Raw genomic sequence first — 26,320 nt, forward strand, 5'->3', positions numbered from 1 at the left:
GAGCTTAAAGCCCCTGATGGCTCTGGGCGCTGACTCTCACCAGTGGCTATGGATGAAGTCACAGGCGATTTTCAGCCAGCGCCGGTAAATTTTTAAAACTTCTCATCCCTGAGAGTTTGCCAGCATCCCATTGGCCAAAGTAAGTTACATGTCAGCGCATCAGAATGGGATGAATATTCAAAGTTACAGGGCAAAGGACTGGATACAGAGGAAAAGGAGAAATAGTGATCATAAATGTCAACTGGTCTAGCACAGGATACATGATAATTTTTTTCACATGATCATTTTTAGCTAATAAAGGTTTCATGAAAGTTGTTGCTATATATAGTCAAATTGGAACCAACTTATAGCTGATCATCCAGCAAGTTTTCAGAGGCAGAAAATCACACAAGGGAGCTATGGTGGCCTAGTGGTAAGAAGCTGTGCTGCAATCCTCAAGGCACGAAGTTCAAATCTATCAGCTGCTGTGAGGCAGAAATATGGGCAATCTCCACCTGTGTGATTAAACTGCCTCTGAAAACTTGATGGAGGATCAGCTATGGGCTGGTTCTGACTCAACAGTATACACAGCAAATCACACTAGAAGAAATTGCCCATTTTTCTCCCATAGACAGACATCTGCTGGATTCAAACTGTGTGCCTTTGGGTTGAAAGCAGAATTCCTTAGAAGAGGGCACACTAAAGCAGAGTGTTAAAACATGACAGTGTTCACCAAATGGATAACTTACTTGAAACTGGATGTAGACCAGTTTGCAACATCAACAGAAACCTAGCAGTACTTAGGACAGAGTTTTATTATTTGAATCTTGGCTTCATTCCTTTTGGTTGAGCACAGGGCAGCAGGCATTCAACACATGTTTGTAGAACTGAATTGAATCTCTTACTGTGAATGAGGTGTGGACTGAAACAGCTGAACCTTAGAGTCAATTGTTTAAACAGCTAAGCATCAACTCATCAAACAGAAATCCATGTACTTGGCAGAGTTCCTCAGTCATTCATCCCACAAACATTTTCTGAGTGCCTGCTGTAAGCCAGGTTCTGTGCTGGATGTTGAAGAGATCATGATACACTTTCACAGCCTGGGCTTCTATTTAAGGGGACAGGATAAATAATACTTTCCAATCAGCTTCTCTCTCCAGTTACTTGGAGCTCTTGTCGTGAGTGCTAACTCATCCAGAAAAATGCATCAGAAGCTGGTGCTATGCAAAATCAGATCTTAGGAACTACACTGAAATTCTCTTATGGTCAAGGAAGCTAAGTAGTAAAAATATTCCCTTAAACATTTTAAGCTAAAATCCATGTCCATCTAGGGAGAGAAAAAAAATAATAATAAGGTATCAAACCTGTTTACTTATTGAAGTAGATGGGCTACTGTTTGGGCAAAAACCCAAGTCAGTTTCCTCTGTTGTACAAAAGAATAATGTGGTGTTACTTGCCTGCAAATTTGACACCTAAAAGATTTAAGTTTCTCAACTGACAGCACTTTAGAGAATTCCACTTCAATGTGACTCAAATGGCACTTCCCCAAAACTCAGCTGAGTACTGCTTTTTTTGAGAGTGAAATGGTCACTATCCCTTAAAACTTGTTAAAGCTTTATTGTTGCATAAATTAAATCAACAAAAGTTATATTAATTAAAACTGAATTGTAAGTTATTAGGTCCTGGGTTGATTTTTTTTTTTTAAAATAAACAAACCAGAAACTCGATTTTCAAACATTTACTGATGTCATTACCTCTGCATAAAGACTGGCTGCTTCACTACGTCAAATGATAGGCATTGCATATCTCAAAGATTCCTTTTATGCTTTGGCTGCCAGGAATTTTGGGAAATAAAATCCATAGGGAGTTGCACTGCTAGCCCAAAGGCAGCCTCTGTGGCAGTACGAATCTAACAGCCACTCTACTGGAGAAAGATAGGCACTCTCCTCTCGTGCAGTTTATAGCCTCAGAAACCCAAATGGAGGGTCAGCTCTAAGTCAGTTCCAATTTGACAGCAATCAGACAAATACAGGTTTCATTTCCTAAATCTGCTAGTAGATAATACTTTTCCTTTAATCTGGCTCTAATAACTTCTTTAAAAAATTTTCTACATCTGTACTTTCAGTACATGCAGCTTCTGAGCACCTAAACCAAAATTGAGATATGCTAGCAGTAGTACTGTACAAAGTACATTTTAATAGTGGTTATATGTTGTTGTGATGTTTTGGATATATTGGGTTAAGTAAAACACACTCGTAAGATGGTATGTGTCATACACAAAGCCCCTCTGTAATGTTTGCTTTCAGCTCTCTTCTTTCCAGGTGAGTGGCATTCTCATGACTCTTCCACATTTCTAGACAAATCTGTTTTAGGTTTCACTTAAAGTTGGAAAGGATCTGATAAGACAATTCATAGCACACTGGAAATGGCCGATAACATTGTGTTTACCCTCTTCTTAGGGGGTATTTCAACAGGGAACTATCTCTAACCCTGAAGGAATGAATCTCTAATGGTGGAATTTCAGGCCTCAGTGGCAGGTGAGTGAGAGATAGATTGGTTTTATCTGTACATGTGTTTATATATGTGTGACTACATTCAAGATATGACTGAAAGAAGGATCTTTGGATTAAAGGTAATAGGACAGGTTAGACAGAGAAGGCAGCATATCCCCAGCTGGGTCAGACTTCAATAGGCCATCATCCAGTATAAACTCTTAGGGGCTTTGTTAAGTAATAGAAGGGCCCCACTGATGTCATTAGAGGTTAGGTACCAAGACAGTCTCCATGGTAACTACAGTGAAGGAGAAGGAAAGCCTCAGTAGGAATCAGAAGACCATGCTTCCAGTCCAGAGCTGACTCACAGTATTAACTTTGGGCAAGTTCCTTCACCCCCTGGGTTTCAGTTTCTCATCTAGAAATTGGAAATCGGTGTTCTGTCAAGTGAGGTCTAAGAAGGTGCTCTGAGAAACAGGACTTGCTCTAGAGACGGACTGATGGTGACAGTAGTTGAACTGGAATTAGTATCTTAAAATGGAAATGTCATCAAGCAGTCCTGCAGTAGTGGAGGGTAGAAAACAGGGCTGAGGGCTTTGGGGAGGTCTGATGTCTACTGTACCTGGAATACCAATCCTCCTCTCTCTTTGCAGGCTGCTCTCAGACTCCCAGGGCCCATGCTTATCCACAACAAATGATGGCATGAGATATGAACAAACGGGACCTTATGAAGACTTCGGTGCAGGAGCCCCCACTTGACTACTCCTTCAAAAGCATCCATGTTATCCAAGGTCAGCCAGCAGAGCATAGCACTCTATTAACCACAACAGCCGGCCCAGGATGGTTCCTTACGGATAAACCACAGTCTTCTATTTAAAAGCCTAAAGAGATTCTTCCCTTATGCTTTCAATTAAAAAAAAAAAAAGTCTTCTCTCTCCACCCTCTCCCATCCCCCTACACTCCTGCAGTGGAGCAGGAGGTAGGAGTGGAAGAATTTTAGAATTTAAAAAAAACTTCAAAGGATTCAGGGACCTCTAGAGTAGTTGAAGGATAAACTTCAGAAGGCAGCCTTCACAATTTAGGTGGAAGAAAATCATGAAAGAAAGCTGTTAATTTTTACTTTGAGAGAAGGAAATGAATAAAATGAAAATACGTGCTGCTATGGAGACCAAGCGAACAGGCAGAGAACCTGCCTCCTTTGGGAACCTTAGTTTAGTCTGGCCACTGGTTGTAAAAAGGGAGGTCTTATCAACAAACTGGCATATTTCCAGTTTGAATATTTATTGACAAATTTCTCAACTTTATTCCAACTATATTAAAATTTATTCCATCACCACCACACATTATTACAAATTTCAAGACTACCCCTACTCATTTTTATTTTACCCTTCCATAGCTTTGTAAATGGGCAGGTAATATGCTTCAGGAATAGATACAGGGGGCTCCAGCAATGCCATGTCAAGGCATCACCAGTACTTCACAGGCAGGGTCGGCCATCTCTAGCTTGCTTGCTTGCTTGCTTGCTTGATTAATTTATCTATCTATCTATCTATTTATTTATTTTAATGAACATTTACAGAGATTTTGGATTTCCATTCATTCATTGCTGCACTTCTCTCCCGACCCAGCCCTCTCCCCCACCCCCACCCCCAGTTTGCTCCTCTCTTTGAAAAGTAAAACTCTCTTCCTGGTACACAATCCCTGCACCCCCCCCCCCCCCCCCCCCCCCCCCCCCCCAGTTTGCTCCTCTCTTTGAAAAGTAAATCTCCCTCCCTGGTACACAATCCCTTCCCCCCACACTCCACTATGCAACCTTAATTGTGGACTCTTGTGATAACCATAATACCCTATCATACATCGCTTTTAAATTATTCTCTCCCTCATCTATTTCAGTGCAGTATACACAATTTATCCAGTTTTTCTGTCTTACCCCAACTCCGATATCAGTCCCATTTTACAGCAGTGGCACCATGCAGTATTTGTCCTTTTACGACTGAGGTAATTCACTCAGCATAATGTCCTCCATGGTCACCCATTTTGAATAATATTGCATGAGTTCCTTGTTTTTCAATGCAGCATAGTATTCCATTGTGTGAATATACCATGGCTTCTCTATCCATTTGTTTGTTGATGGGCACCTGGGTTGTTTCCATCTCCTTGCTATTGTGAACAAAGCTGCGATAAACATAGGTTTGCATATATCTGCTTGGATGTCAGTTATGGTCTCTTTGGGATATATTCCCAGTAGTGGAATTGGTTAGTCAAATGGTATCTCTATTTGCAACTTTTTGCGAAAAGCGCCATATCGCCTTCTACAGTGGTTGCACCATTTTACGCTCCCACCAACAGTGAATAAGGGTTCCAGTTTCTCCACAACCTCGCCAGCATTTGTTGCTTGCTGTTCTGTTGAGTTTTGCTATTCTGACTGGGGTGAGATGATATTGCATAGTTGTTTTAATTTGCATTTCTCTTAGAGCTAGGGATTTTGAACATTTCTTCATGTGCTTGTTGGACATCGGAATGTCTTCTTTTGTGAAGTGTTTGTTCATATCCTGTGCCCATTTTTCTATTGGATTATTTACCTTTATCTTGTCGTAATGCTCAAGTATTTTATAAATTCTAGATATAAGTCCCTTATCTGACATGTCATTACCAAATACTTTTTTCCAGTCTCTGGCTTCCTTTTACCCTGTTGGAGAAGTTTTTGGATATGCATAGGGATTTGATTCTTAGAAGGTCCCATTCATCTATTTTATCTTCTCCTGGTTGTAGACATCTCTAACTTTTATCTGGTCTCTTGGAGACTTATCTTTCTTCACATAGCATATGAACATCTGTATATCTAAGACTCATTATCATCTTTGGTCTTCCAGTTTGTGGCCACCTTTAAGTTCAAGAAGCTGGCATGTAGTTACCCAGGAGATACTGGCCTTCACTTAGGTGTAGGGCACTACTTGAGTTGGCGTTACCAACAGTGGTGACTTACATTTATTCTTTCATGAACACACATCTATGTACCACAATCTGTCTGTTGTGCACAGCGTTGTTTCTGGTTGAGGTAGATAATTTTCATAAGGGTTTTTGGCTGTAGTAGCTATGAACAAGGTAACTGAGGAAAAGAAGTATAGCTTCTACCTATGCAGGCAATTCCCAGCTCTGAAAGGGGAGATGTAGCTTTGTCTTCTATGAAGTTTAGAATGAGAAGTCTAGGCACTAGGGTACAGCACAGCACAGAATAGCACAAAACAATCTATATACATGTTCTGTCCTTCATTCCCTAGTGGAGCACTGACTACCAATGCATCTGTAATAGTATTAACATGCACTATATGTGAGAATGTACATACACACATACATGCATATATATGAATGAATGTACCTTGCTAATGAATGAACATGAGTGAACAGACCCAAACAAGGCTGATGGGTACAAAGAAAGAAGAGAGGTACACCCGGCCTGCCAAAATCAGAAAGTACTGAGAGGTTCATCAGAGTTTCTAGAACACTTCTTTCAAGTTGGAGTTAAAAGACAGGACAAGTTTAGGGTATTTGGCACACTCATAACTATTTACTGAATTAACTGATAGATTGCTTAGACTCTGAAATGATATGACTGCACAGGGCATCTAATCTGCATTACCCAATCCACAATACTCTTCGCTTCTGTTCACAAAAGTACCATGCTAACTCCACAACATCAGACTCCTTCTTTCCAGATGAATGAAACAAACTGCATGGCAACCCTGTAGATGTAAATACAGGATCATTTTTCACCCATCTTCTTGAGACTAAACACCTCTAGGTCTCGGAGCTTTTGTGCGATCCAGTTTCTAGAGCTATCAGTTTTGATGCAGATTTATGTGATGCATTGAGCTGCTGAACTCTGAGGGGAGCAGTAAACTGTATCACTATGGATAGTCCATTCCTGATAATAACAACTCCATCCCACCAGGGTATCTTGAGCTGGGGATCTGTCTGTAGTTGGTGGCGTTCTCCAGGCTCCTGCCTCATCAGATGAGTGCTTGTTCCTATCTGGGCCTATCCTGACTTTTAACTTTCATCTGTCATTTCATCTTGACAGCAGGTGTGGGGAACAGAGGGAAGAAAAGGAAATTTATTCACCAATCGAGGTGTTTTCCTACAGAGGAACAAAGCCCTTTTCTGTCACCTCCTCCAAATTTAGGCTCCAACTATGAGCCAGCTCATTCCATGATTCAGGTAGAGAGCAGCCCTCTAGTGGATACTCCCTGACCTGCAGTGAGGGGAGGAAATTAATGCATTGAGGTTGAAGAAAACAAGCCCAAGCAGTGGAGAGATGCGGGGTGAAGAAAAGTTGGCCTGCTGGGGTCAAGTCACTTCAGCCAGTGTTTTTTTCTGCCACTGTCTTGGGTTTGGGCAAGGCCATCCTCTCTCTGGACTTCATTTGTTTTTCAAAAAAGAAGAGCTCGTAAAGAATGATTCTATTTCCCTCTTCCTCATTTTGAATGTGGTGTTCATGCTACTTCTATTTCCTTAAATCTCCATCACTGTTAAAACTCATTTAAATCTGGCTTTTGCCCCCATCCTTTTGACATTCCATTGAAACCGCTCTCACCTAGATCACCAAGGAGGACTTACTTAATATATTTGTTACTATTTCTGTAACTTGAAAAACAAAATGGAAGAACCCAAACTCATTACCACTGAGTCAATTCCATCAGGCTGAGTCGGTAAAATCTTTATAGCAGGTGCCATCATCTTTCCTCAGCATGGCTGGTGCTGGTGGATTCAAACTGCTGACCTTTTGCTTAGCAACCAAATTTGTAATGCACTGTGCTAGGAGGGCTCCTTTTCCGTAACTTCTATAACCTTAACGACCCTGAACATCTTCAAAATGTTACTCTTGTGGTTACTTCCTATCCCTCTCTGTTCTTTAACTGAATTAACTACTTATTCTTCCTTAACCTTTCTCTCTCACTAGGCATCTCCATCTTCTCCTTTATGCTATATTTTCAGTCTCCTAAGCTTCAGACCTGCATACCCAACTGCCTCCTTGGCCTCTCCATCTAAGTGTATTATAGGCACCTCCAACACGCCAAGGGCAAGACTGAACCTGGCCAAACCTATTCATCCTCTTTTCATTTGTTAATATCCAGTCAGCCAAACTGGAAACCTGGCACTTTTGGATACTTTCCTACCAATAGCAAGTTAACCATCAAGTCAGGCTGACTGTACCCCTTCATAGCATCCCAGTCCCCGTTACTCTGTCCTGTCAGGTCTCTCTCACCTTTCCTGAATGACTCAAGTAGCCAAACTAGCCTTCTAGTCTTGCCTTCCCTAAAATCTGCACTTCAAAGTAAACCTCCTGGGGAGCTCTGGTGGCCTAGTGGCAAGGAGCTGCAACTACAATCCCAGAGGCGCACGGTTCGAATCCACCAGATGCTCTGCCGGGAAAGGAGGGACAATCTCCTCCTGTACCAGTCAGATCTGATTTGACAGTACACACACACAAAAATAATAAAAAAAAAAAAAACCAAAGTAAACCTCCTTTAGGGTTCTTTTTAAAAAACTGAATCGTTTTCCTCTACTTGTTTACTTTTGGAGAAATTACCCTGCCCCCTCTGGGACTTATTTTTTCTAAAACTGTCTTTACTTTCACCTTAAAAAAATCATTTTTGTCACTTTAAACCCTAACCTACAAGAGCAGGACTGACCTAGTGTTCAAGGCCTTAATGGCGGGGCTTTTCTCCTTGAATTTCTGTATAGCATGGCTGTACACATACCATTTGCTGTTTTGTCATCCCTCTTTATCTCTGCTCAATACTGTTGTTCTCTCACCCTTTGTTGCTCCTGAGACCTGGTGCAGGGGTCACCTTCCCTAGGAAATGTCCCTGAATTATTCTTCTGTTCTTCCATAACTACTGTATAGCTGTTACACTATTTTGCCAGCTTGTTCCTTCTTGCCCAAGTGAGCTCCTCCAAGGCACAGACTCATGTAGAAACTGGTCTAGAGGGTTTCATTGTGTTGAGCATTGTGTATCAAAAACATTAATGGAAGAAAGAGAAGTCATCAGTACTTTTATAGGCTCTACCAGTGGGTAGTTCTGGATTCTGTGTTCTCTCCATTCAAGTCCAACTCTGGCCTTGTCACTGATGCCCATGTGGGATGCTATAACAACGGCACGGAGAGTAGACATTAGAGGACTTAGAAAGCTTTTCGTTGTTGTGAACCATCAAATTGGATCCAACTGGCACAGGAGATTGCCGTTCCTTCTCCAGTGGAGCATCTAGTGGATTGGAACTGCATGTTTTCATGGATGGGGAATCTTTAGGCCTCGATGCAAACTTGCTGGGACCTGTTATCAGGGAACTTGGCTAACAGCAGATAGATAGCTCCACATTAAGTTCCAGCATGAGACTACTGCCCTATCAGTAGTCCCTGATAGTTTAAGTTATTAATCCCCATAACTCTGTTCTCACAGATATGGTAAATGAGGAGCCAAGGACAGGGCTCCGACCCCTGAGGCATTCCAAGTCCGGGAAGTCACTGACTCAGTCCCTGTGGCTGAACAATAATGTCCTCAATGACCTGAAAGACTTCAGCCAGGTTGTCTCACAGCTGCTGGAACATCCGGAGAACCTGGCCTGGATTGACCTGTCCTTCAATGACCTGACTTCCATTGACCCCGTGAGTTCTCAGCCTCTTATTGACTATATGACTTTAATTAATTTAGCCTTCCAAAACCTCAAGGGAGAATATACTTAGCATCCAAAGGTTTTGTGAGAATTAGAGGATAAAACTTTAGCTGGCACATAGGAGGCTGAAGTAAAAGGTAGTTCTCACAATCTCCTCCTGTGTGCTTAATTGAAAATCCACTGGAGAGTCAGCTTTGAGTTGGTCTGACTTGACGGCACGCAACAACTTTTTATTAATCCAGACTCTGATTTTAGGATGTAAAACAGAAGTGGCTTATTCTTGCTCTAGTAAAATGGTAAAGAGCTGGAACATAGACTGGAATTAATTTCCTTGATGTTATCATCTCAATCCAAAACTCCTGTGTCTAGAAATGATGCTGTGGATTCCTGTCCTCATGATGTGACAGAACAGCTGGAAAGGTCTTCAGTGAAGAGGACGGAGGGCAACTGAAGCCCAGGGACTGGCAAAGTCATGTGCTAGGCCTGGTCTCCTGCCCCTCTGATCTAGAGCCCTTTCCATGCTGGCTTTTTGTTTCTTTCCCCATAGATCCTTACAACTTTCTTCAACTTGAGTGTCCTCTATCTCCATGGTAACTGCATCCAACAACTTGAGGAGATAGATAAACTGAGTGTTCTACCTCGGCTTCGAAGCCTGACACTCCACGGAAACCCCATAGAAGAAGAGAAGGGGTATAGGTAAGTGCCCTGTCCCTGGAGAGGCTCCTCTGAGGTCATTCTGTCACCATGGAGTCAAGGCAGGGAGTAGCAGACCTTTAAGCATTTCTTGCTGTCAGGAAGGTGTGATCTCCTTCAATTCCTCCATTCCTTACAATCAGGTAGCAACTCGTGGAGGAGAAAAGGTGTGCTGGTGGCACAGTGATTTAGTGCTCAGCTGCCAACTAAAAGGTTAGCTGTTTGAATCCACCAGAGGCGTTTGGCCTCTGTAGGTTTACAAGCCTGAAAACCCTATGGGATAGTTTTACTGTCTTATAGGGTAACTGTGAGTCAGTGCCATAGATGGTACTGCTATGGGTTTGGTTTCTGGTGATGTGTAGGGAGAAGAGGTATGGGGGGGAGTGTCTGGTCCCAGCCCAAGTCTTCCCCACAGGTATTATGTGCTGTGCACCCTGCCCCGTGTTACCACATTCGACTTCAGTGGAGTGACCAAAGGAGACCGCACTACAGCCGAAGTCTGGAAACGCATGAACATCAAGCCCAAGAAGGTCCGGACCAAACAGAATGTCCTATGAATTCCCAGGAGCCCTAAATGCCTGAAGGTGGTCAGCTTGGTATGATAATAAATAGTTTGAGCTGCTGAGAAGTCATTTATGAAGTAACTCATTGAGATACTCTTCTACTCAACTGCTAGGAGCTCTGGTCTTATTTCCCTGAGACCCTGGTTTGCTGCATGGCCTTGAGAAAGTTAACTAGCCTCTCTGGATTCCTTCTTACTCTTCAGTTCAGATATCTTGAGGTTAGAGCTGACCAGTCATTTCTAAACTCCTCACAGAGTAGTAGCGAGATTCTGCGGAGGTGTCTGAGGCCTCTATAATAAGAGACCAAGAAGTTGGCTATTACCTCAGCTAGATCAGAGGAGGTCCACTGTTTTATTTGGGGATTCTGAGTAAGACTTCATTTGATAAAAAGATTGTTATACTTAAAACATTTGTGTCTAGATCAGGTGCTCCTGAGAAAAGTGGTCTGGCCATCATGCCTGCCCTCACAGCCCCGTGGCTAGTAGGAAGTCAGCTGAATCTGAGGCAGTGCCTCCAGCAGTGACACCTGCCTCAGACTCATGTCTGCCCAGATTTGACAGTCTGTCACCATCCAGTCTGAGATTCCTGAGGCCTTATCTTGTGGACTGCTCTTTAATGCCCCTCCCCCATCTCACTGTTCACAGAATTAAGTAGTAGGGTGGTAGGCAGGACAGAGGGGCTGGAACCAGCACACAGATGAATACACTTCCTTTATCAAGGGTGACAAAAAGAAAAAGACCAAACATAAAGACCCAGGATGCTAGAAATACAAACTCAATTCATTCAAATTCAAGCATGTCCAAACCCTGGTGACAAACTTAGGTGCATGTGAGCACCAAGTCAGGGACAAGGGACAGGAGTGAATCTGAGGCCCAGAAAAGGTATGGGAATGGGCCTTTGGAGGCCCCTTGGTGATCACCCCCACTGTGGTTACCTCCACCTCCCCAGTGACAGTGAAGGGCCTTACAGGCCCCCATCTTGCTCCCACCTCACCCCTGGCCAGGGCTTTGAAGGTCAGTTTCAAGCAGTTCTACCCTCCCTTACTCCATCCTCACTTGTTCAGGCCTCGAGCCTCACTCTCCTTTCACCTACACGTTCTTCTCTGTGATTAGTAGCAGGTTAGGGTACTGTATGCACTGCAGTGAGGCTGAGGGCCAGGAGAGGTGGGGTGGAGGCGACGTGAAGAGAGAAGAGCGAGCTGTCCAAGGACCCCTCTCTTCAAGGGATCCCAAACTGTACAACCAGCTCCTCTTTAGCGTCCACGCGGATCTGAGAAAGTGCACTGTAGGCATAAGCAGCTATCCTGGAGACCTGAGTCGAGAGAGGGCCAGGGGGCAAAGGACAAAGTCAGAGATCAAGACAACAACAACAACAAAAAAAAAGAGAAAAGGAATAACAGGTGCAGGAGAGGTGGGAGGAAGACGGAGGAGATAAAAAGTAAGAAAGTGAACTGGGAAAGAGAAGTAGCAAAGTACCAAGCTCCCTAGCCCCGCTTCCCTTCCTCCTTTTGAGGATGAGAAGGAGGACCCTCCTGGGGAGAGAGACCTGGGATGAGCTCACCTGCTGCAAGTCAGAGGAGGAGATGGGCTCGCTGGCCAGCACCTGGTGGGGCTGGCTGGTGAGGGATGGCAGCGGTGGCAGCTTCTTCCAGTGGGTCAGGCTGCTGCTGAGCACAGCCAGGCGGGAGCTGCCCAAGGAGGGATGGAATGGTCAGTCAGGTTAATTTGTCCAGCCCAGGCCATTCTCAATTCCCTCAAGTCAGGGAAGCAAGTTACAGGACATCTCAGCTTATCACTAAGGCATGTGGTTCATATCCAGCAGTTGCTCTGTGGGAGAAGGACAGGCAATCTCCTACCGTGCAATTTACTGCCTCTGAAAACTCGCTGGAGGGTCAGCTATGGGTCGATTCCAACTCAATGGTACACAACACAACAGCTTATCATAAACTCTTGCTCTCACGGATATAAGAGGATAAACAGAGCTGACATGAACATCTACGGAGGCATCAAGCTACTTGTAGTTAGTCTCCTGGGCTGCAGCCAAATGAGCAAGAACTAGGCCCAGGCTCTAAATCAGAATCAGGCGAGGGCAGAGAGGAACCTGGGGTACCCAAACAGGCCAGGTGCTCACCTGTATTGTCTTGCCCTGTCCATGTACTCATGCTGCTCCATGCCCTGGGAGTCCGCGGCAGACACATCAATGATGTTGCTTTAAGGGGGAGGAAGCAGAAAGGACATGACAGGTGCTCCGAAAGGACAAATAGGACTTACTGTCAGGCGTCAACTCCAAGGCTATCTGATACCAATGTCCCTCACTGCTCACTGGAGCAGGTCTAGGCCCAGAGGCACCACTCTCCACCGTCCTTGTCCCAGCTCCTATGCTGGGCCCAAGAGTCTCAATCCCAGCTTGAAACTGGATGGAAGAGCTCTGCCCCGGGTTGGCCCTGTAAGGCTCACCTGGCTGTCTTGGCGAGGATGGAGGAAAGCAGGGCCTGCTCATCTGTACGTGCAGAAGGCAAGCTGTGATAGTTGGGCTCTGCTCCATTGACAGCTTTGGTGGGGGGACTGCTGGGGTCTAATAGCAGCTTCCGCTCTTCTCGGTCCTAGAAAGATGATAGGGGAAAAATCAGCCCCAGAACCCTTAGTCCAACCTGCGTTTTCTGAAGGTCCCTTCTCAGCTGAGCTCTAAGCTTTTAAGCACCAATGATGTTTTAACAAGGAATATCTGAAGGGCACAACTTTGTGGAATGTCAGTTCTTGCCTGCCCTGGAGAACTCAAGCTCAGCTAGTTCTGTAGAATGAACTATTGGACAGAGGTGCCTGGTACAAATAAAATGGCCTAGGAACCACTGACCGTTCTGGGCAGAGCAGAATTCAGTACCAGCCTTGCAGTCTAGCACCCAGTAGTGAGCAGACACAGGAGGCTAGAACTGAGCAAGTGGAAGAAAATACCAAGATGATAGTGGGGTCTACATAGTTCAGTCAGAAGCCCAAGGACGGCTTTCCTGATCCCTTAGGAAGGACTAGGGTCCCCAGCAAGGCTATCTACACCAGTATGGAGAGACCCCAGTGAGACTAGAAAAGGCCATAGTCATCACAGAAAGCAAGTTCACCTCTCAAAGGCCTTTCCTCAAATATCTCTGAACAGGAACCTAATCCCAAGCCTCAGAGTCACATGATCAAATGTGCTTCCTTCTTGAGGGCAGTCCCTCTGCCCTCCTCTCCTCTGATTGTATGTGACTCCCAGCACTAAATTAATGTGCTAGGTATATCCTGACCTGAGATGAACCCTAGAGCTATTCTTTGACTTGCTAAATCACAAACTCTATTAAAAAGGTTTCCTTAATTTTCACCAGTCCTGTTAACTGCTAGCCTGCTGTGATAAATCACAGCCCCTTGACCCAGGATCAACCATGTCTTCTGTCTATATAGTTCTGCATGTATTTTTCCTTGTCCTATTTCAGTCTGTTATTCTGATCATTGCAATCTTCCTAGATGTAACCCTCTTCTAACCCTGTTCTTAGGTCATAGCTACAAATCCCTACTGACCTTGTGTCAGCTACAAAGCTGACTGCTGAAATAAGCAGGTCTGCTGGTTATCCAAGTCATAAACAATAAAGGTGCCCAGAATACCACCAAGGATGGGAGTGGAGACCCATTCCATCTAATGCTGATGCATTAACTCTCAATGTAAGATCATCAGACTCCTCAGTGTTCCACCCAGGTCCATACAGACTTCAGCACTTCAGTGCCCAAAACACTCTTTACTAAGGACTCCTTCCTCCTGCCCTATGATGATACAGTCCCAAACAGCACAAAAGAGAAGCTCCCCTTTACCTCCAAACTTGAAAAAAACAGAGGGTCAGGGTTAAAGGGCTAGAAAGATTAAAGGCATGAAAAGATTAAGCTATCTCTAAGGAAATATAACTCCTAGTGAAGCATAAAGGAGCTCTGGTAGCCTAGTGGGTAAGTAGTTACACTAACCAGTCCAAGGGCATTCAGTTCAAATCCACCGGCAGCTCTGCAAGACAAAGATGGGCAATTTCTTCCCATATAATTTACAGCCTCTAAGAAACTCAATGGAGGGGCAGCTATGAGTTCATTTAAACTCCAGAACAGTGACTTTAACTTTTGAGTGAAGTCTGAATTTGCTGCCTGTATAATGTTCTCCCAACCTTACCGACCTCACACACATCTTTCTATAGGGCAGGGTTTTCCTGCTCCTCATCCCCCATTAGAAGATCTCCAAGAGTAAGACTTTTTCTGAGATCTAGACTCCCAGAAAAGGCCAGGCTACCTTCCCTCCATCAGAGAGGACAAACAGCATCAGTCCTGGGCAAGCAAGGAAATGCCCTGGTCTGCCAAGCCCATGTGTCCTAGGAGTTGAGGTTCCACTATCTACCCTAGAAAAGACACACTTGTAGCCTACCCGTGGATGGCCACCTGGACTGTGGGTGTAGCTAGATAAGACAGCTTACTTTAGTGTCACATTACCCAGTAAACAAGGTTGCACAGATTTACATACGCTTGCTTAATTATCTACAGTTAACAATTTCACTTTTTTTTTCACATCAGAAATGCTACTATGGATGGTTGGCATCCCAACCCTATAGCACTTTCCTACAGAATAATGTCTCTTTACCTATTATAATAACTGACAGTACTCAGTTAACTTGGGTTTATGTGTGCTTGCTTACTAATCTGGAGTGAATAGTTTTACATGACAGTGAAGAATATAAAAACTGTTCACTACAAATTAATAAGTAAACACAAGTAGCCTATGCTTACCTTGTAAGCTATTGGGTAATTGCTAGTAAACCCTGTACAGGGCTGCTAACTGAAAAGCCAATGGTGCAAATCCACTAGGTACTCCACAGAAGAAAGATGGGCAGTCGCCTTCCATAAAGATCTGCAGTCTTGAAATCTGATAGTCAAACACTAAGAGTTGGATTGACCCTTGGCTTGGCCCAATGAAGAAAGCACATAATTTGGCTGGCATCCTAACACCTTGCTATAACACTTCTCAGTGAGTTCTGTATTATCAACTAAGTCACTTGGGTTCTTTGAACTTTACTCTCAATGTAAAGAAAACTACTTATGTGGCATATGTATGGTAAGAGTCAAATGCGGTTAACTATAAAAGCCCTTTGTAAGGAGTAATGTGTTGTACATTTCTTTTTATTACTACAATAAAGTAGCAGAGGTGAGAGTTGGAGAAGGACTTGCCCAAGTGCTCAAAGAAGCACTTTTGGACCAGAAACATGACAATAGTCAGTAAGTAGTTATGACCTGTTATGATCAGGTAGATAGGCTTTTGCTACATGGAGCCTCAAATCACCTAGCACTGATCAAACCATTTATCTAGGGGTTGGAAACATAAATGATATGAGTCCATCAAGGGAAAAGTAAGAGATTCAGGAGAGCAGGAATCTGGATTTGCCTTTCTGCTATAAGGTGATATCCTGTCCTTCATACAATATTTACTCTTGACTCATTACTTACAAGAGCCTGTATTTTGCTTTAAAAAGATAATTTCTTCTAGGTGACAGCTCTCCCAGTAGGCAGGGGTATTGTTTCATCCTCTATCAGGCTGGAGTGAAATGATACTGTAAATGATCAGTGCAAAACACAGGGCCTAAGAAATACCAATATGTGAATGTGTAGTGATTTAAGGAGGACCCGGAGTCACCCATGCCTCCCACACAAATTACATTTTACTGAGCAGGAGCACTTTACTCTTGTATCCCAAAATACAGGTCATGTTAATCTTTTAGAAACAAGACTGTGTTTCTATATATAACAATTATAATCTACTTCTGTGAACCCCTACCCCCATCACAGACTGAGCTACTTTAAAAACATTCCTGTGGCCTCTTAAACCCCTATGTGTTAAACTAGAATTCAAACTCATGAAGGATCTAAAAAAAAACAAAAAACCCTCAAACTCATTGCCATCAAGTTGGAACCAATGCATAGCTTTTAGAAGCTGTAAACTGTAAATAGGAGTAGACTGCTCATTTCTCTCCCTCAAAACTGCTGGTAGATTTGAACCACCAGCAAGGCAGTACTTTTGGGTTAGCAGTACAACTCTCTGGTCAGCAGACCCCCAATACTCCCTTAAAAAACCCACAGAATCAGTTTTTTTAAAAAACTGGCCAGCAGATTGATACATGATCTGGTGAAAGGTCTATTTCTCATTAAAGGATAAGGCAGGGCAGGAATTTAATGAGGAAAGAAGTAAAAACTCACTAAAAGGATCAATAACTTAAAACTGTACATGTGTCTACACACAATGGCAAAAGAACCCAAACAACGAACCAAAACTGTGTATGTCTCCCCACTCTCCTTTGGTGTCAGATCTACAGTTAAATCCTCAAGATAGGCACCTCTAACTAGAGACACTGTCAGGACTAGAGAGGCACTAAGGAAAAAGTTCAGTACCAAATAAGCTCCCTTTCCCATCTGATTTTCTCTCCTCACCCCAATCTCTTATTGTCAACTGCCTTCAAGTTGACTGTGACTCAAATCTATCCTTTAAATAATGGATCTGAACCTTGTTGCCCTATCCTGTGCCATTCTCATCATTTCGGATATATTTGAGCCATTGTTACAGTCATGTCAATCCATCTCCGTGAGGATCTTCCTCTCTTTTGCTGACCTTTCCGAGTATGATGTCTTTTTCTAAGGACTAGTGGTTGCTGTGAAGCTGAACACTGTGACACTGATGTGTCAAAAGCCATTAATGGTTATCCGTGGTGGACAGTATTTGGTGGGGATTCCCGGTTGAAACAAGCTTGGAAGCAGGAGTGGCATCCACTTCCGTAAATAGCTTGCCTCCGGAAACCCTGTGAACCTGGAGAAAGGATGAAAGTTACGCAAGTGTTGAGAGGTCTTTCGTTCATAGGGCCGCTGAGTCGCCAATGACTCAACGGCACTTAACAACAAGACAGCCCCTTCCAAACATGCTCAAAATATGAGATGAAGTTTCAACATCCTTGTCTCTAAGGAGCACCCTGGCTGCACTTTCTCCAAGAAAGTTCTTTGTTGTTCTTTCAGCAGTCCATGGGACTAAATCTGATTTGTTGTTTCCCAAAGAATTTCCCACAGGTTAGGATATCTTCTTTTATCTATATACAAGATTAAACTTTCATTGGTTAACTCAAACGCCACAAACTTGCAGAGGTCCTCCTCTTTGACCCCAACAGTAGCTGTGACCGTCCTTCTTCTACCTGAAGGGTTGAAAGGATACCCCAAATCTTGATACATCTTCTTACCGGCTAACGAGGGGCTCAGCTTACCTACTCTACAATGAATTCACAAAGCTTGTTAATATATGGCACAGGAAACCGACAAGCGAGTGTGCTTCTAAGGGATTTAGGCTGAGGCTCCTTAGAACTGTAAAAGGTTGTATAGACAGGAGCTGGAGGGAGCAGGAGCGTGCGCCAACAAGGACTGCCTACACACCTCTACGCTGGCACAGTGCAGACCTGGGCGATGGGCCCGGTCCAGCGTCTCTTCTGTAACCTGTCCCCTTCGGGCCTCCGTAGTTGTTGAGCCCTGCAGTCGAGCTCACCTTGTTCTGCAACATTTTTTTTTTTTTTTGGCCCCATGCCCTAGGGTCTCAGCCCTCATTCCCGAGCCCTGCCCGCCGCCCGCCGCGGCCGCACCTGGTCCGAGTCCTCGTTCTCGCTGCTGTAGCAGCACCCCATGGCCGGGGTCGGGCCGGGCGCTCAGGCGGCGCCGAGCAGCGACGGCGTCCGTCAGGAACCCTTCCGGTCACATGACCATTGGTTGCCTCCCACAGGCAAACACCGCCTCCACCCCTATCCTTGGCTTCTATCTCCAGCAACCTCTGCAGCCTCTGCTTCCGGTCCGTGATCATCACCAACTCGTGATCATCACCAACCAATGGGAACGCGCTCTCTGTGTGACAAGACACCAGGCATGCGATGTGAGAAAAGGGAGGGGAGGATCATATGACTTAAACTTCTTCCCCTTCCTAAATAATCCTTCGCCACAGGGAGAAACTGACACTGTACTAGTTGACTGCAAGCCCTCGAGGCCACCTTTTCGGACCAGAAAGCAAACATCTATTCCAAATATAGACTTGATATGATCTTTTTAATTCTGTGTGAGGGGAAAGAGCACAGTCTGGGACACACACATAGCCCTCAGACTACCGACGCTGAGTCATGGGATGCACTAAGACTCCCCAACGGAGTTTCCAACCTGACCTGAAATATGACTTCATGGAAGATGTGACAGTTAAAACGAAGGAGAGCTCAATCTGAATGAAGAGGACTGTCAAACACAAAATTGGACCATCAGTACTTTTTTTCTGAAAATCTCATGCTTTTTCTTGGGCCCTGAACAGGAGCTCCACCTCCTATCCTAAAACTGGCAGGGCCTGACACTTGCTTACTACACCAAGCCATGAGGGCATCCTTCTTTAAACAGTTGTAGGAAAGGAATTTGGACCTTGATTTTGCACATGAGGCCTAGCGCACTGTCTTACCAGATCTATCTTCTAGCTTCAAAACTCAAAAAACACATGACATCCTCTTGACTGCCATCTCTGACACCATTAACTTTCTTTGCTTAATCCCTATTCAGTGTTAAGTTTCTGAGGGCACTTCCGGTAAGGCAACCTTCACCTCCTCAACCAGACTGAGCTCTCCTTCGTTTTGACTGTTACTTCTTCCATGAAGTCAGATTTCCAGGTCAGGTTGAGAACTCCACTGGAGAGTCTTATCAGCCAGACACTTGCTAATAGATATTAACCATGTAAATGTTAATAGATTCAAAGGTAGTGAACTGGAAGATAAAATGGGTCAGAGGACAACCAGAAGAACACCCCTACATCATTAGCCAATTAACTTCAATGGTTTACTTCACACTAATTTTGGCCCTCATACTTCTCATTATCCTAATTGAACATTTAAAGTGATAGGAGCCGTAGTATAACTATTATAATGATCTTATAAACTATAGATGGACATTAAATTCCCCCAGGACATCAAGCCTGACCATTCAACATCATGATAGATGGAGAAATGTTTGAAATTGTCAATGATTTCATCTTACTTGGATCCACAATCAACATCCTTGGTACCAGGAGTCATGAGATCAGGAAATACATTGTACTGGGAAAGTTGGCTGTCAAGGACATTTCCAAATTACTGAAGAGAAATGAGGCATCAGGATTGGAGAAAGACTCATCATCAAGAACCTGTGTTATGCAGATGGCACAACCTTGCTTGCTGAAACTAAGGAGGACCTGAAGCACTTGCTGCAGAAGATCAAAGATTGCAGCCTTCAATATGGATTGAAGCTCAACATCAAGAAAACAAGGATTCTTGCTGCACTGCAATCCCAGAGGCGCACAGTTCAAATCCAACAGATGCTTTCTTGGAGAAGGAGGGACAATCTCCTCCTGTACCAGGCAGATCTGATTTGATGGTACACAAATAAAAAAAAATTTTAAAAAAACCCACAAAGATTTTTACCACTCGTCTGATTGGCAGCATCATGATAGATAGTGAAGAGACTGAGATTGTTAACAGCCTTAGTTTGCTTGGCTCCACAATCAACATTCACAATCAGCAAGCCAGAAAAATCAAAAGACTAATTGCATCGCGAAAGTCTGCTGTCAGGGACATCTCCAGAGTACTGAAAAGCAACGATGTCAGTCTGGATACTAAAATGCTCCTGATTCAGGCCATGGTGTTCGTAATTACATGTTATGCATCAGAGAGCTTGACAATGACTAGGGATGACAAAAGGAGAATTGACACCTTTGAGCTGTGGTGCTGGAAAAGAGGATTGAATATACCATGCACTGCCAGGAGAACAAACAAGTTCATCTTGGAGAGGGTGAGACCAGGCTCCTCCTTGGAGGCAAGAGTTCTGAAGCTCCATCTGACATACTTTGGGCAAGTTGCAAGAAGGGACCAGTCCTTGAAAAGGGACATTATGCTTGGGAGGCTGGAGGGGACAGAGTAAGAGAGGAAGACCCTGGATGAGATGGATTAACTCAGTGACTGAGGTAATGGGGGAAAGTGTGTCAGAGACAATAATATTGGCTCAGGATAGAGCAGGGTTCAGAGCTGTTGTACACAGGGTCACTATGAGTCTCAAGTGACTTGACAGCACATAACAACAGCAATGATAGCAGTTTGTAGACTAAGATGCATCTGATACAGGCCATGGTCTTGGTAATAGACAATAAAAATGACAGAAAAATTGATAATTTTGAGTTGTGGTGTTGGAGAATAGCACTGAATATCCCATGGACTTCCAAAAGAACAAATAGATATTTTTTTAAAAAACATTTATTCTTGATTTCAATGAAAACTTAAGAGTTTGGATTTCCATTCATTCATTGTTGCACTTTTCTCCCCTCCCAACCCTTCCCCCTAGTATACTACACTCTTGGAAAAGTAAAATTCTTTCATTGTTTTACAATCCCTCCCCCCAGGTCCACTCCACTATAGAGCCTTTGCTCTAGATTCCTGTCATGACAAAAATACCTAATAACATATACCTCTTAAACAGTTTTCTCCCTCCCCTATTTCAATGCAGTATACATTAGTGAACACATCTTTCTCAGTCTCCCTCCAACTCTGAGGTCAGTCCTGTTTTACAACAGTGGCACCATGCAGTATTTGTCCTTTTGTGATTGAGATACTTCACTCAGCCTAATGTCCTCCAGGGTCACCCATTTTGAATAATATTGCATGAGTTCCTTGTTTTTCAATGCAGCAGAGTATTCCATTGTGTGAATATACCACAGCTTCTCTATCCATTCATTTGTTGATGGGCACTTAGGTTGTTTCCAACTCCTTGTTTTTGTGAACAAAGCCACAATAAACATGGGTGTGCACATATCTGTTTGGATGTCAGTTATGGTCTCTTTGGGGGTATATTCCCAGTAGTGTAATTGCTGGATCGAATGGTATCTCTATTTGCAACTTTTTGAGAAAGCGCCATACTGCCTTCCACAGTGGTTGCACCTAGATATGTTTTGGAAAAAGTACAACCAGAGTGCTCCATGGAGGCAAGGATAGTGATGCTTTGTTCACATATTTTGGGCATGTTACTAGGAGAGACTATTTCTTGGAACGGGACATCATGCCAAGAAAGGTGGAGGGCTCAAGAGTGAAGGAGAGGGAATCTTCAATGGGATGGATTGACACAATGATAGCAGCAAAGGATGTTAAGTATGTTGGAGATGATGCAGGTGGCACAGGACAGGATGGGGTTCAGATCTGTTGTTCACAGTTCCTATGATTCGTACTTGACTTGACAGCACCTAACAACAATAAAAGAACATCAGGAAAGATGCATCTCACCCCACCTTGTCACTCAAAGCTAGTATTCTAATGAAACCACCTCCTGTTAAATTTCTGAATTATGCAGCAGTTAGAAAATGGTTTAAAAAATGGTCAAAATGGTCTGTACTCCTGGAGTATCCAATCTAATGATCACATAAAATGGTGTGGACTCTCAAAATATTCAGTCTAATGATCACACTGTTTCATTCTCTATTCCTGAGAGAAGTCAGTCTCTTCTACCAAAGAGGGAGTTCCTCGACGACAGGGACAGAATCTGACTCTTTCCTGTGATTCAAACTCTAGCACTGGTTCAAAAAAACCTTGAGTTTTGAAGTAATTAGCAAGTACAGTCTCTCCATCACTTTGGCTCACATGATCCCCCATCTCCCCAAGGAAAAGGTTGGTTGTTGTTGTTGTTAGGTGCCATTAGGTGGTGGTGTTATGAGCCAATCATGACTCACAGTGACCCTATAAAGAGCAGACCTGAACCCTGCCCTATCCTGCACCATCTATACCATCCCTGCTATACTCGAGCCCATTGCTCCAACCACTGTGTCAGTCAGGATCTTCCTCTCTTTCGTTGACCCTCTACTTTTCCAAGCATAATGTCCTTTACCAAGGCCTCTTTTAACCACCTATCTGAAGTATTGATATTTCATCATCTTTCCCTCTAAGGAGAACCCTGGCTGTACCTTCTCTAAATACACCAGTTCTTATCCTTCAAATCAAGGCCCTGGTGTTTTGTAGGTTCTTTGAGGACTCCTGACATGTAGGAGGCAGCTCCAGTCTTTCCCTGGAGCTAGTAATGTGAACTACAAGTCTCAGGTGACAGCAGCAGCCTCAGCATCAATAATTGAGAACAGGTCCAGCCTCCTGCCTCACGGTTCTTCCCCACCCCAAGGACTCCTCTTCCTGTCCTCTGCACTGGTCTTCCCCACACTGAAGCTTCTGGCCCAGGTAAGCAGGGCTCTTAAATATGGGTTCTCATTCATATCGCCTCAAGTTTACCATCAATGACCTCTTTGCATCCATTTACACAGTCTCACTTGCATCTTTAGGCTCCATGTCCGCCATGGTCCTTGGACATTCAGATTTGAGATTGAGGGAGGTATAGGGAATAGGAAGGGAAAAGGCCTTCAATCCTCACCTTGAAGAGATATGTTAAAGTGTGGGGTGTCTCTGTGTGTACACATTTGTGCAGGAAACCCTGAGAGAACAGGGATAAAGGAGGGGGAAAGGGATAATTGCACAAACGCTGGGAGTGAGTATGCGTTTTCCTTTCTCCTTTCCTCCCTGTCTCACTGCAGGGCCCAGGTGGGGACCATGTCCCCTGCTATTGCACTGGCCTTCTTGCCATTGGTGGTGACATTGCTAGTGAGGTACCGGCACCACTTCCGGCTGCTGATGCGCACAGTCTTGCTGAGAAGCCTCCGGGACTGCCTGTCAGGGCTACGGATTGAGGAGCGGGCCTTCAGCTATGTACTAACCCATGCACTGCCTGGGGACCCTGGTCACATCGTCACCACCCTGGACCACTGGAGCAGCTGCTGTGAATACCTAGGCCACATGGGGCCTATCAAAGGTCAGTGTATCCTAGTCTTCTACTCTAAGAAGCCTCCTCAAGATGGTGAAAGAAAAATGGCCTAGGATCTACGCTTGCCTTACTGTGTAAATTAAGCAGGTTCTTTTTACTCTCTGGGGTGTCTTTTTTTTGTTTGTTTCATCTGGAAATGAGGAGACATTCACTTATACATTCAGCAAGCATTTACTTCCTCCTTTTTTATACTAGGGATATGCTAGATGCTAAGGCAGAAGCAAGGAGAAGCCAAAGGGATGTATGAGCCACAGATGCTGATCTCAAAGAGACTCACTCATTCACTGGTTACCATTGAATCAGAATTCACCCACAGCTGATCCTCCAGTAGGTTTTCAAAGGGAGTTAATTGCATGGGAGGAGATTGCTCATCCTTCTCCCTCAGAGCAGTTGGTGGATTCAAACCACCCCACTTTTGGGTTGGCAGCCTAGCTCCCTACCCAACAGGCCACCAGAGCTCTCTCAAAGGGAATAACCATCACAACATATATCCCATAGTTTGGTTTTCTAAAATCCCCCCAATCCCCCTCCCCCCTGTCTCTTCCTCACCACTTCAGGGTAGTTATTGCGGTTATGTGCTGTTGAGTCATTGAGAATACACAGTGACTCAATGCACAATAGCTCTGAACTCTGCTCTATCCTGAGTCAATCTCACTGTTTCTGACATACCCACCCCCATTACCCCAGTTATTGTGTTAATCCATCTCATCCAGGGTCTTCCTCTTTTGTGCTGTCCCTCGACTCTTCTAAGCATATCCTTCTCCAAAGACAGGCCCCTCCTGGCTACATGACCAAAGTATGTGGTAGTAGTCTGCCTGAATTTATCTGAATCCCAGCTTTCAGCACAAGTATTTTAAGAGGCCTGTTGTTGTTGTTAAGTGCCATCATAGCACCCCCATGAACAAAAGACCTGAACACTTGTATAACTTCCGTTGTTTCTCCACATTCATAGAGTTTCCAAAGGCAAGCTATTCTGGAAGTGGATGCCACTCCTGCTTCCAAGCTTGTTTTAAATCAGGGAGCTCCACCAAACACTGTCCACCATGGGTAACCATTATTGCATTTGACACATCAGTGTCACAGTGTTCAGCTTCACAGCAACCACAAGTTACCTCTGTACAGCAAATGGACAGACCAGTGCTATACCACCTAGAAGAATGTTTGAACAAAAACAATTAAAAGCTGGCCTAAGGGCCGCAGATTAAAATCCTCCTACTTTTGGCTTGGTAGCATGACTTTCTATCTACTAGGCCAACAGAGAGCTCTCATTGAGGCCTAGTTAAGAAATTCTTAGATCAGCTGTTTAATGAACAACAGAAGGGGAATGAAATAAGAAGGTATGGCAAAGCCCTCTCAAGAGCCTGGAAGATGGACTGGTTCTTTTGCCTGGGTCGTCCTAGAGGAAGCAACATTTGAATTGAGCCTGGAAAGACTGCTTTTTAGTTGGCCAGGCACACTGGGGCAAGGTTGAGAAAGAACAAAGTCAACCACATACACAAATGTAGCATAGGTGATTCTTGACAGCTGTTTTGAGATGAGGTATGGGGATACAGATGAAAACAGTCAAGACCTGAGGCTGGAAAGAGAATAGGTTAAGATTTTAGGAGTGTCTGAATGTCAGGCTGAGGATCCCAAGTTCAGTTTCAAGAGCCTTTAGAATCATGAAAACCAGATTACGACATGTGAGATTTGTTAGAAGATTCTTAGTGGCTGGTGACAACTAGAGGAGATAAATTTGGGAGAAAGCCAAGGGACTTTGGGGTAGTTGGGCTGTAGTCCAGAAGAAAGGTGGGATCCCAATTGGTTGGGGCCTCCATTTAAGCAAGTGGGCATTTGAGATCTCTATCAATCAGAGGTTCAGCAACCACTCCCAGGTCTTCTGCAACAGCTTTCTCTCCCCATAGGCCAGATTGTGACACGGCTGGTGGAAGAGAAGGCCCCCATCTGCGTGCTAGAGCTTGGCACCTACTGTGGATACTCCACACTGCTTATTGCCCGTGCCCTACCCCCTGGTGGCCGCCTTCTCACTGTGGAACGGGACCCACGCACAGCAGCAGTGGCTGAAAAACTCATCCGCCTGGCTGGCTTGGATGAGCAAATGGTCAGCCCTTATCTCCTCAATCCTGTCTTGTCTCTGCCACCCCAGGCCTTTGCCTTGGCCAGGCCTCCTCTGTGAGGGGCCCCCATGTAGGGAGAAGGGGAAGAGTTCCATCTGGGGGGGGTCTTGTCCTGAGGGTGGGTTAGTGAGCTCAGGTTCTCCTGTCCCAAGTCATTTGCAGGTATTTTCTAGGAGGCACCAGAGAAGCTGTTAAATCTGGAATCCGGAAAATCTAGGTCCAAATTTTAGCTCTCTCTTTTGTTAGCTGTGTGCTGAAGGTAAAGTTTTTACCCTCTGAACTTCAGCTTCTTCATAGGAGACTGGGAATGCTTGTCTTGACTTTTGAGTTCAGAGAGAAAAATGGAACACTGGCACGAAGCAAGCCAGATCTAGGTAGGGTATAGGGCCAGGGAGCATTTCCTCTCACCTCACCTTACTTCCTATCTTCCCACCCACCCCTATAGGTGGAGCTTATCGTGGGTAGCTCTGAAGAGGTGATCCCGCGCCTGCGAACACAGCATGAGCTAAGCCGGGTTGAGCTGGTACTCCTGGCACACCGGCCCCGGTATTACCTTCGAGACCTGCAGCTCCTTGAGGCTCATGCCTTGCTGTCAGCTGGTGCCACTGTGCTGGCCGACCACGTGCTCTTCCCTGGTGCACCTCGCTTCCTGCAGTATGCTAAGAGCTGTGGCCGCTACCGTTGCCGCCTCCATCACACTAATCTCCCAGACTTCCCTGCCATCAAGGATGGCATAGCCCAGCTTACCTACGCTGGACCTGGGTGAGGTTTCAGGCTCAGGGGTACTTACTGTTGTCTCCCGCCCCATCCAACAAAAACCTTCAAACATATCCTCCCCTCCCTGTTTGTGGTCTGACACATGCTGGGCTTAGGGC

The 26,320-nt window shown here is 44.5% G+C and overlaps 2 protein-coding genes across 2 annotated transcripts; one reads left to right on the plus strand and one right to left on the minus strand.

The window, feature by feature from the left end:
- Window positions 1-3,180: 3,180 nt before the first annotated feature.
- LOC102873606 (transmembrane O-methyltransferase-like) lies at window positions 3,181-26,211 on the plus strand. Its single transcript, XM_006885544.1, is given in 8 exon segments — window positions 3,181-3,262; window positions 8,933-9,138; window positions 9,694-9,842; window positions 21,446-21,459; window positions 22,640-22,691; window positions 23,042-23,316; window positions 25,233-25,429; window positions 25,891-26,211. Coding segments are annotated over 8 exon segments (1,296 nt in total).
- Window positions 11,621-18,110, minus strand: LAMTOR1 (late endosomal/lysosomal adaptor, MAPK and MTOR activator 1). The gene is made up of 5 exons (XM_006885543.1): window positions 18,069-18,110; window positions 12,859-13,004; window positions 12,533-12,610; window positions 11,963-12,089; window positions 11,621-11,713 (listed from the first exon to the last, which is right to left on the minus strand). Exons 1-5 carry the CDS (start codon window positions 18,108-18,110, stop codon window positions 11,621-11,623), a joined length of 486 nt encoding a protein of 161 aa, XP_006885605.1.
- Window positions 26,212-26,320: the final 109 nt, after the last annotated feature.

Source organism: Elephantulus edwardii, unplaced genomic scaffold (genome assembly GCF_000299155.1).
Source record: "Elephantulus edwardii isolate Elephantulus edwardi_28Jun2011 unplaced genomic scaffold, EleEdw1.0 scaffold00044, whole genome shotgun sequence".
Taxonomy (NCBI): domain Eukaryota; kingdom Metazoa; phylum Chordata; class Mammalia; order Macroscelidea; family Macroscelididae; genus Elephantulus; species Elephantulus edwardii.